At 38.1% G+C, this 12,020-nt stretch overlaps 1 protein-coding gene across 1 annotated transcript in view; it reads left to right on the top strand.

The window, feature by feature from the left end:
* PIG-N (Phosphatidylinositol glycan anchor biosynthesis class N) overlaps positions 1-11,510 on the top strand; it is a gene marked incomplete at its 5' end in the record, with an annotated part of 33,658 nt that extends 22,148 nt beyond the window's left edge. Inside the window, 6 exons of the mRNA XM_065222043.1 lie at positions 2,051-2,244; positions 2,305-2,498; positions 4,771-4,961; positions 5,042-5,122; positions 5,188-5,379; positions 6,909-11,510. Coding sequence (XP_065078115.1) covers positions 2,051-2,244; positions 2,305-2,498; positions 4,771-4,961; positions 5,042-5,122; positions 5,188-5,379; positions 6,909-7,175 — 1,119 coding nt within the window. The remainder of the gene's footprint in view (positions 1-2,050; positions 2,245-2,304; positions 2,499-4,770; positions 4,962-5,041; positions 5,123-5,187; positions 5,380-6,908) is intronic.
* Between the last annotated feature and the right edge of the window lie 510 nt (positions 11,511-12,020).

The following is a 12,020-nucleotide window of genomic DNA, read 5'->3' as shown; positions in this document are numbered from 1 at the left end:
ATTCGATTGCTGTGTGAAACGCTTCATTTTTCCACAGTGGATTTAATGATTCGATCACACAGAAATCTTCATAAATATTCGTTAGTAAAAAGTCCAAATAGCAATTTTGTTGGTTTTTGATGTGGTTAATTTGGTTCAGTCATAAATTAGCAGTTTTGTCAAAAATGAACTGCAATGTTTCATTATCCCCAACGACTGGGAGTAAGATACATTCATTTTCAGAGTCCAGAATGAAGTCAGCATGGCGTTGATTAAAGTCTCCATAGATGTGAACTTTAACCTCACGAGGAAGGTCAGATAGAATTTGTTCAGCACTTTGGAAGAAGGCTTCATAAGTGCTTTTATGAGCATGGTCTGGTGGAAAATACACTGAGGCGAACACGTGCGTTTCACCGGCTATGTGTGATTTCACCCAAATATGCTCAAATTCTGTAAATTTTGGTGTAAAGATAATTTCTGAGTTAAAATTGGCCGAAAGAGCTATAAGAACTCCACCACCTGACTTCTTCTGTGTTGCATGAAAATTTCTGTCGTCTCTGAATACATTAAAGGCATTTCCAAAGATTTCTTCACTTTTTACGCTTTCATCCCAGCTTGTTTCAGTTGCCAAAATGACCGAAAAGGATGAGCATAATAAATGTTGATAAATTTCCTTCATTTTAGCTGGGCTTTTCATGCGATTGAAATTTTGACAGTAAATCAAAATTTCAGTCGCATTCTGTCTGTGTGAAGAAATTGTTGGAAATACGTCGGTTGATAAAGTATGGTCATTGTTATTATTAGTTACCTCAGTCTCATGCCGAGCATCGTTATATAGAAATAATGAGTCTTCCTCAAGGTGCGTCAGCGGCGTTGAAAATTTACAGGATTGTAAAATTTGAGGGCGGCCTCCCTAGTAGATTGTAGCCGTTGCGTGCGTTCACTGGACAGGAATGTACGGTAGGATTGCAGGTCTGCCAAGGCGTCGTTTCGAGTAATTTCAAGTTCTTCATGGACGTCCAGGAAAATTTCGTGCAGGAGATTTCTGTCTTTTGGTAGTCCTTCAGCTGCTAGCATTAGAATAGCACTGGTTTTGGTGATTCCGCGAATACATGTTGATGATGGCTGGTCATGCAGGAAGGAGAGGTAGGTCCGAACAATGTCCATAATTTTCGGGTCCCTTAGACGCGCCTTCAGGAAGCGCTGGTCGCCAGTTACGGACTGTTCAGTAAGTCTCAACTAGTAGTAACTGGTAGTAACCGAGCGTTATATGTTCGGATGTTTACACAATAGAAGCACAGCGTGGAAAATCTTTGATGCGCGTACGAGGGCGATCTTCGTGTGGTGTGCTTGAATGAGGCTCGGCACTTAGCTGTACACACCCAGGCGAGTAAGAGAGGTGCCACAGTCGGAAAAAGTGTTAGTTTGTTTACTAAAATGAACCATGCCCATTTTGTTATGGCAAGTTTGCTATAAGAAATGCTCCTCGTGTTTATTAGCGAAATTCACATCAAAGATTGATTAATTGAGTAGGAAATCAGTTTGGCACGGCATTTGTGACCAGCATACACCTTTCGGCCGTACGAAACAGGTCAAAAACAGTCCAAATCCGCAGATAAAAATTTTTGTTTTGAATTTCTGTATGGCAAAATAGTGAACTTTTCGTGAACATTAACGGCAAAGAACTCACCAACACTGGGAGACCGTGAGTTCCTGCCCACCTGTCATTTCCCATCTTGTGTGCACACGATGATGAATGAACGATGTAGATGTAGAGACGGGTGCTCACACTCGATGATGATGATACGTGAGCAGGTATGTGCGACCAGATGTGCAAATTGGTTTGCGAATTACCAAACGCAAAGATAAATCTTTTCGTCCGATAATGCCGAAAATCGCACTATCTTCTCAGAAAAACTCACTTTCGGATAATTAATCAGCAGGGAACTATGCCAAGAATCACTAAGCAAGAAAAACGGGATAAATTTCAAAATAATGGAGCGTAAAACAAGGCGATCGTACTTCTAGCTTATCCTTACTTGTTTATATTTAATGTGAATTTTGTTTTCAGGTGGTGGCTTTCTTTCAACGCAGCGTTCTCAGTATTTTTTTAGTTGTGAACGCATTATATTTGACGTATCATTTGAGGCGCCAAAGAGATAAACATACGATTTTATTATTCTCCATAATTTTGAGCAACATCATATTGGCTGTTTTTCCCATGTTACCAGTTGTGGAAAAAGACTCAAACCATCCTTTTCTGCTGTAAGTTTACCGGGTGGTTTTAAAATTTCATATAATCTAATTGATATCGTATTTTTTCAGGATAATTAGCACCCTATTATGGACGATTGGAAATATTATAATCACTGGAAAATCTCAAGAGAACGCATTTTATCGCTGGATTCAATTCATCGTTTGCGTGGGGCTGGCACTTAACACACTAGTTTCAATTCATATCATTGAAACTGGAATGGTTTTAAGCTGGTTGAACCAGGCTATGTCATGGGCATTCATTGGTAAGATTTCTTAAATCATGGAACCATGATATACTATATAACATAGAGGAAATGGTCATGCTGCACTCCTCCCAATAAATTTATAAATGAGCAAGCTCTGATGGAGCATCCATTGCATGTCACGAGTATTTGTGAAAAATTATCTCCCCTCTCTCCTTCATTTTTGTTATATCTTATGGATTGCTTGTTATGTTACTTATTGATGGAAATAACGTTTTTGACGTAGGATTACGTCATTCGGCAACATATTGGGGTGTAATTTGAAAAAAAAAACAAAATCAACCGCATTACAAAAAGTGATCAGGTTTTGACCACATATAGCTCTGTCAATAGCGGATGGATTTTAATTCTAAACAAGACAATCGATTATAAGTGTTTGGTGGTGGTGTAGTGGCAGCAGGCCTGGGCTCAATCTCAGTTGGCACCGCTGGGATGTTCTGAGGCATAACATCTCTGATCCACGCCTTCCTTCGGAAAGGAAGTAAAGCCGTTGGTCCCCGGTTCTTGAGTTGATGAGTCGATAGGTAGGGTGCGGTGTGGGAGAAACAAAAAGGCAATCGATTGGATTTTTTTCTACGAATCAGCTATAATGAACAATTTATTGATTTTCAATATGTAACTATTGAATCTTACACAAATGTCCAACTGTTGCAATGATGATCAAAATTATCACCGATTGCCTGCAAAACGCGGTTTCCCTAACACAGATTACAAAATCGAATTTCATCTGGTCTCACTGAACGGTACTTATTCAATCACCATGTGTGGTGGTGTCCGGTTGGTCGTCATCATCATCAGCAGCAGCAGCAGTGCTTTCGGCGCGTGGCGTTGTATATTGTTCTCCAGTACACAACGAAAGGTTGCCCGCAAGCAGAGAGCTGCAGCCCACGTGAGCGTTCATTCACCGAGCCCGCTAACTACCCGGTAATCGCCCTTTTTGCAATATAAGGTAAATATAGGGTTTCCGAACTTTATATCAGTTGTATAGCAGCCTTATATAGCAAAAAGGGCGATTAACGGGCTTGTTGGTTACTAGAGCAGCCTAATCTGTATCATCTGTGTTTAACACCCTCAGCATTACGACAAAACGGTCCTTTTCAAGACCACCATAAATTTTTTAAAGAGTATTTTCTGGACATTTATCAAGGTCATCAATCGGATGTCAGTTCACATTTGTTTAAATCTAACATACCATGTATTTTTAAGGCTAAATTGGGGTGCAATTTCAAAACCAAAGTCGGTGGCGTTATGAAAATGGTCTGATTTTGATTCAGAATTGATGTATTTTAATTCTTTATACACCAATCGATAGGATATTTTTCTACGGATCTGTTAAAATAAAGACTATCATTTTTCAAAATATCATTATTGAAAATTGCACGAATGAGCAACTGTTGCTATGATAATTATAATTAAAATCATCACCGATTGCCTGCGAAAAGCGCTTTCCCTAACACAGATTTTAAAATTGAATTCAATCCGGTCTCACCGAACGGTGTTTATTCAATCAGATGAGGTCAGGTGAGTGGTGGTGTTCTCTAGCGCACAACAAAAGTCTCCCCGCAAGCAGCTAGCTATCAAGGCTGCCCTCAACCACTGATCAGATTTAGTTGCTCGTCGTGGGCCATCTATGCCAAGCGCGTCACCCTCGTTCCAAACAACATACAGCTCGCTAGCCTTAAGAGTTAATTTTCATTGAACGTTCGCTCGCCATGTAGTGCCAGTCACATCACCCCAAAGCTCTTTGATAATGTACCCAAATGCGTAGCAGTATTATAGTGGTACATAAAAATTATCGCAATGACCGAATACCACATGACCTTGTAAATTAAACACACTTCGAATTAAGGTAATGTTTCCTCCAGGATGATAGAAATCAACAAAAAAAAAACTCGAATTTATATGATTGATCGCAAATATCTCGTGAATGGAAATTCCTCGAATCAATTGTCGCTTTTTGTTATTATCTATTGAATTAACCAAAAAATCCGTGCGTTTTGTGCACGAAAGTGCATGTCATCAGAAAACGAGACGTTTCCGTGATGGGAAAAAGTGGTTTCCTTAACACAGTCGCCGAATGTTGATACCGAGCACGTTATCCTACGTCAAATCTACGGTCGTACCTCTTTTTTTAATTCTTTAAAACCGGACTGAATTTAACTTCATAGTTATAATAATAATGCACATCACAACATATAATTGTGTTGCATCTTAATTAATGTTTCAAATCATTATACGGTTGATAAAATAAGCTAATTGTTCTTATTTCCAGCTGCGTCACTAATTGTACCATTATTAACAACAGTTTCAATAACGTCGCGGCTCACTGCCATAATTGTCAATTTATCTGGGCCATTCCTGATGCTATCACTTTCGTATGAACCATTATTTTTAATGGTATTTTCCATCAGTTTATTCATTTGGCTACAATCGGAAAATGAAATCTTCAATCAAAAAGAACAGGTACTGTCAAGGTCTACGCATAATATCAGTGTGATGACATATATTTAATGTAACTTAATTTTACTCTTCTAACATTACAGATATCGAAACTGTTTTTCTCTAGTAGACTGAAAACATTCAAACCTGTCGATTTTGATGATTTTCGGCGTTCAATAACGTTTGTGAGTAAAAGTTTATCCTATCCAATTTTTAAATAATTATTTCATAAATCATAATTGTTCTGTAGGTATTGTATATGTTAGTTTCATTTTTTGGCACTGGAAACATAGCCACGGTCAGTTCATTTGATCCAAACTGGGTACGATTGCTTGTGTCAACATTCTCACCCTTCCTCATGACTGGACTTATTGTATTCAAGCTTTTGGTTCCAATTTTAATATCAGTTTGTGTCTTGAGGTCGCTGCAGATCATCATAAAGGTAAGTTAGGTCCATATTGTCTACTTTCTTATAATGCTTGTTTTTGTAAAGAAGCCGCTCGTAACATTGTTAATTGACGTGGCTCTGCTTAAGGGATTAGGCCAGTATATAAGCTGAAAAAAGGGCCAATTTCGTGATTTTTTTTGGTGATATCTAGAACAAGCTACAAAAATAGCAGGTCGATTAATCAATTAGAAATATGACTGTCGTTTCTGCCCGACTTGAAAAACATGGTTTCGAGAAAAACGCGATTAAAGATAAATTTCATGCCGGGAGCGCGAAGGTCCTAGTCTCCACCCCAATTAATGCGAAAGAAAGTGTTCCCGGGTATAAAACCAATTGTCCCGTATTCTTTAGACGCCAAACTATCATTTAAGACCAAAAATAATCCATCTTTTGAACCAACTACAGTGACTTAACCCCTTAATATTCTTAGTGAGTTTTAACAATTCAAGGTTATCCTCGTCCTCGTATTGGAACAGTTAGTTTGTACTAATTATGTTGTATTCTATTGTGCATTTCGTGCCGTATTAGTCTCGTGCACTAAAAATAATCCTTTTGTTTATGATACCAGTTTAAAAATAAACATTTCAACGTTATACTATAGGTGCCATGAGGTGTATCACATAAAACTAAACTTATTGATCACTGTGGATTAGACTGGTCCACATTTATATGGGATATATTTTTTTATAGTTTTTTTTTAACGGGTATTATACCTATATTCTTATATAATATTACAACAAATTACAGGCAGCAGTTAGATTACCACTAAAAAATTAAAGTTCATATTATCCCCAGCCCTAATCCAGACTCGTTTCTTCAGGTGAGGTAACAGCTCTCTGAATGTTTCACCTGTTATTGACGTAACACACTGGCTGGCGCGTTTGGTTTAATGTTTATATAAGGTATTTGCTTAAAATGTGCATATACAAAATGTTCATATACGTTCAAAGGCGAAGATATAAATAAAACAAACATTATCTTTATTTTAACCAGCGCGTTAACTATCCTCTTGATTTAGTTTATACTATACAACAAACATTACGTAACGTAGTTGTTTACCAGCTATGCGAGATGTTTGAAAAATCTCTTAAAATCTAGCATTAACTACCCAAGTTACGCAAATTCATGGAATTATGTGAAGTAAACTGTTATTCAACTTGAATCAGTCATACAAATGTTATATAAACTGTTGTCCAACATGTGTGTTGAGTAGGTTTTTTTAAATTCTTATTTCAAGTGTGGAAGCAGTTGGCACCGGTGGTGTAGTGGTAAGCGTGATTGCATTATCACTCCAATGAGTCTGAGTTCAATCCCAGCCGAGGTCGGTGGGATTTTTCTGAGGTATAAAAATCTCTGGTCACGTCTTCCTTCGGAAGGGAAGTAAAGCCGTTGGTCCCGGCCCATGTTGAATGGGTGCAATATCCTACGCAGTTGTGGAACAGAGACCGACGTTAATAAAAGAAAAAAATATAAATAACTGTGCAAGATCTAATTTTTTTATAAATGTTTTCTTTTTATTCCAGGTCAAAGCGCAGACTCTCTTTCTGTTGATATTTATCATATGTGATTTGATGTGCCTGAATTTTTTCTACCTTATCAAGAACAAAGGCTCGTGGCTAGAAATTGGTTCATCGATTTCTCATTTTGTGATCATGGAGTTCACAACGATCGTTTTAATTTTTTTATATGGTTGTGCAAAACTAATGACGGAATTATCTGTCGCAAGTTTCAAGTACCATGGTAGGTTTCGTTACATGTTACCATTCGATAGTAAATCTAACAAAGACTGAGAGTTTGGTGCGTAATGTAAGGTTTAGGCAGGTTATGAAATGTATGTTAGGCAGTTGATGTAATGTACAATGGATAATGTATAATGTACGATAAGCATAAGGCTGGTGTATTAGTTATGAATATAAGTTCCTTTTATGGATGTGTTCCTATTATGGCCTTTGAAGTTCCCATAGGCCATAATTGAAACACCATAATAAGAACGTATATGCATAACTGGTACGCTTGCCCTTATTCATAATTAAACAAATCATTAACAAAATCTACATTATATCTTTCATGAACTGATAGTTGAGAACAATCTTGGCAAAACAAAATGAAAACAAGAACATACCTGTAGAACGAATAGATCAGTGTACAGAATTCGCAGTACCTATTATTTATCGACATGCTTTGACTTTTCTCGGTGGATGGCAGACGGAATAGCAAACAATTAACAAATAGAATAACCCCGTTCATGTGTAATTCCTTTGAAATTATTTCATTTTTTAACATAAAACATAAAAAAAAATCAATTGTTCACTCGCTTTTAAAGCAAGTTTTTTTTTCAAAGCTTACTGTTATATTTTATATTTTGTAGAAAAACTCTTTTATAAACATGAAATAAAAATCTTCGGTATGGTCAAGTGATAACAATACTCTCTACTATACTTGGCATGCATAGTTTTATACACCAACTGTTCTTTTGTTAAATAACTTTTCACTCAGTTGTTGAAACTTGGTTTTCATTGAAGTAATCGATTGAGTAGACCACCGGATAAAACCTGGAGAGCTTCTCAAGTTTAGCAAGTAATATAGCGTGGTCAACCAGGTCAAAAGCAGCCTTGAGATCTGTTGGCTCCACCAGCCAACGTTACGATGGGACAGCGGGGTACTGGATGCTTGACATCCACCAGCTCCAATCTCGAACGGCACAGAGGACCTTTCGAGGAATAATCACTAGCCACGATGCACTGAACTATCTATGCTCTTCACTCGTCTACTTTTCCTATGCCTAGTCCTGAAAAGAACTAATACTAAACTCTTTCAATGCGGGAACAGTAGCGAGACAGTGGCAAGATAACAGCTTCAGTCTGAAACCAAGAAACTACTCAGCAGTGAAAGGTCCTCCAAGCGACAACGGAATCAATCAGCAGCATCGGTGGTGGTGGGAAAGAACGACAGCAGAACTCAATTGTGCTCAAGCACTTCTCTTTAGCTCAGCTAGCCGGCGTTGCTAACTCGCTTATCATCTCTCCATTTTCGCTGCAGTTCCGAAAAAAATTGCGTCACTGCCCTGCTGACGACGCTCCACGTCCTCTCATCCCGGCACGTTTCACTGACGACATTTCCCGCGCTGAGGGTCGGCATCTCCACTCGCACTGCCTCAAATCTTGGGCAGTCGAAAACCACGTGCTTCGGCGTTTCGTCCACGTTGCCACACTCCGGACAAAGGGGTGACGTTGCGTGTTCGAAGCGATGCAGGTACTTCCTGAAGCAGCCATGACCAGACAGAAACTGCGTCAAGTGGAAGTTGACTTCTCCATGCTTCCTGTTCACCCATGTCGATAGAATCGGTATTAGCCTGTGTGTCCATCTGTGTTTACTGAAGTCTACTCCCCTTCCCTACTAGGATTTCGAAGTCGGAAATAATTCACGTCCGAACCTACGCGACTACCGAAACCTTTTTTCGAGTTGGAGAATACTTCTCCGTTTATTATTTAATCAACCTGTTTTATACTATCCTAAACCTATTTACTACGTACATAATTCTTTGGGCATTCTTACCCTCTCTACTCTCATTCTCTTTGCTCCCTAGCTGCGCGCGTCGTGTGCATATTTTTTTTTCGCAATGTTCCGCCGTTCACCGATCTTTTCTTTTTCTTTTCTTCATTTATTTCATATAGCCGGCGCCGGTGGTGTAGTGGTAAGCGTGACTGCTTTCTAACACCCCAATGGGTCTGGGTTCAATCCCAGTCGAGGTCGGTGGGATTTTTCTGAGGCAGAAAAATCTCTGGTCACGTCTTCCTTCGGAAGGGAAGTAAATCCGTTGGTCCCGGCCCATGTGTGTTGAATGGGTGGCAATCGATGTCCGTCGGTGATTGGCACTAGATTGCGGAACAGAGACCGACGTTAAATAAAGGAAAGAAGAAGATTTATTTCATATACCCCATGACTCTAACCCATCATTCCGGCGCCACCTAGATTTGAAGTGCAACCTTGCATAAAAATGATTTTTTTGTTTTTACCGATCCAGGGCATTATTCGTCTCGTATGTCCACTCAGCTGTTTGTAGTCCAAAGTCGAATGTGTTCTGTTTTCCCCTTGATGACATAAATTTGCTGTGTCTATGCACCCTCTCGCGGGACGTTGGCCCTCGTGGCTCTGCATGCCCCTATACTTACTCAGCTTGAGATTAAAATTGAAAAGATAATCTCAAGTGAATGCGCGGGAAACCAAACTAATAAAATGTAAGTAATACTGACCCTCCAAAAATCTCTTCACTTCCTCAACAGAATGCGACTGAAATTTTGGTGTATTGCCAAAATTTCAATCGCATGAAAAGCCCAGCCAAAATGAAAGAAATCCACCAGAACATTCTATCTTCTTCTTTCCAAATAATTCTTGGAACTGAAACAAGCTGGGACGAAAGCGTCAGAAGCGAAGAAATTTTTGGAAACAATTTTAATGTATTCCGGCACGACAGGAATTTTCAACTCTGTAATAAAAAGTCTGGTGGTGGAGTGCTCATTGCCATCAATGCTGACTTTACTTCTGAAGAAATCATAACAAATAAGCACAAGGAATTCGAAAATGTCTGGGTCAAAGCACTTATTGCCGGTGAAATACACATTTTTTCTTCTGTGTATTTTCCACCTAAACATGCCCACAAGCAGTCTTTTGAACTATTTTTTCAAATTGTTGAAACTATAATGTCAAATATGGAACCAGAAGTAAAACTGCATATTTATGGCGACTTCAATCAACGAAACGCAGACTTTATTACAGACATTGAAAATGAATCATTTTTACTCCCGGTCGTAGGTGAAGACGAAGCATTACAATTATTATTCGACAAAATATCTTATTTTGGTCTTAATCAAATAAACCATGTAAAAAATCAACAAAACTCATATTTAGACCTTTTATTTACAAATTGTACTGAAGACTTCTGTGTGGATACATCATTAGCACCTTTATGGAAAAATGAAGTGTTTCACACAGCAATTGAATACTCAATCTTCGTACAAAATTCTTCCTCCTCCAGCGACTGGGAATACGAGGAAGTGCCGGAATACCATAAAGCAAATTACGAAGAAGCCAAACGTAGACTATGTACAATAAATTGGCAAAATTTAATAAGTATTGAAGGAAATGTCGATACTGAAGTAGAAAAATTTCACTTAATTCTACAAAACCTAATCTTAGAAACTGTACCATCAAAAAAAAGAAGACGAACACAAAACAATAAACTACCCGCATGGTTCAATCCACAACTGAAAAATTTGAAGAATAAAAAACAGAAAGCTCATAAACTATACAAAAAAGAAAAAACTGAAACCAATTTGCGAAACTATCACAACTTATGCAACCAATTAAATACAGCCACCAACTCTGCATATGAGGACTATAACCGCAAAGTCGAAAATGAAGTCAAATCATGTCCTAAGAACTTTTTTAATTATGTAAACACGAAATTAAAAAGCAGCAATTTTCCTTCGCGAATGAATTTGGATGCAAATGTAGGTGAGAATTCTTCTGAAATTTGCAGTCTCTTTGCAAATTTCTTCCAAGAAGTATACACCACATTTTCCGAAGAAGATCGTGACCGCGATTTCTTTGCATTCATTCCTGAAATTTCTAAAAACATCTCTGTCAGCCAACTTTCTCAACATGAAGTCCTCAATGCACTAAAAAACTTAAACGCGTCGAATGGGTCTGGACCTGACGGCATCGCACCCATATTTTTGAAAAACCTTTCTGAAGAACTCGCATTTCCTCTAGAGCGTCTTTTCAACATGTCTCTGAAAAATGGAAAATTCCCTGAAATTTGGAAATCATCTTATTTGGTACCTATTTTCAAATCAGGTGCAAAATCAGACATTCGAAATTATCGTGGAATTGCTATTATTTCTTGCATTCCAAAACTTTTTGAAGCAATCGTAAACGGCAATATTTTTCAGCAGGTGAAAAATCTAATTACAAGTAAACAGCACGGCTTTTTTAAAGGTCGCTCAACTACCTCTAATCTTCTAGAATATGTATCTTTCATTATTAAAGCGTTGGACAGTGGCAAGCACGTTGAAGCGCTATACACCGACTTCAGTAAAGCATTTGACCGCATCGACATACCATTATTAATCCTCAAATTGCAGAAAATAGGAATGGAGCCTGGACTTTTGAATTGGCTTCAATCATACCTAACACATCGTAAACAAATAGTTCGCTTTCAAAATAAACTTTCAGAACCAATTTCAGTCACCTCTGGGGTACCCCAGGGTTCTCATTTAGGCCCACTTCTTTTTATTTTGTACATAAACGACATTTCCTACATACTTAAAAAAATAAAATTGCTTGTATATGCAGACGACATGAAGCTCTTTATGGAAATAAGTAATTCTAGCGATGCAGAAGAATTCCAGAATGAAATCAATATATTCCACACCTGGTGTAGTAAAAGTCTACTTAAACTGAACGTAAAAAAATGTACTGCAATAGCATTTAGCAGAAAAATTGAAACACCGCATATTGAAATATCATTAGGCAACCAAATAGTAGAAAAAAGCAAAATTGTAAGAGATCTAGGTGTAATCCTAGACTCCAAACTAACTTTTATAGAACATTATAATACTATCATTAGTAAAGCA

The sequence above is a fragment of the Ochlerotatus camptorhynchus genome, unplaced genomic scaffold (assembly GCF_037179485.1).
Source record: "Ochlerotatus camptorhynchus isolate MF236.1 unplaced genomic scaffold, CSIRO-AGI_Acam_v1.1 ptg000155l, whole genome shotgun sequence".
Classification (NCBI taxonomy): Eukaryota; Metazoa; Arthropoda; class Insecta; order Diptera; family Culicidae; genus Ochlerotatus; species Ochlerotatus camptorhynchus.
Note: the sequence above shows the minus strand (reverse complement) of the source record. Positions and strands in the feature narration are given on the sequence as shown.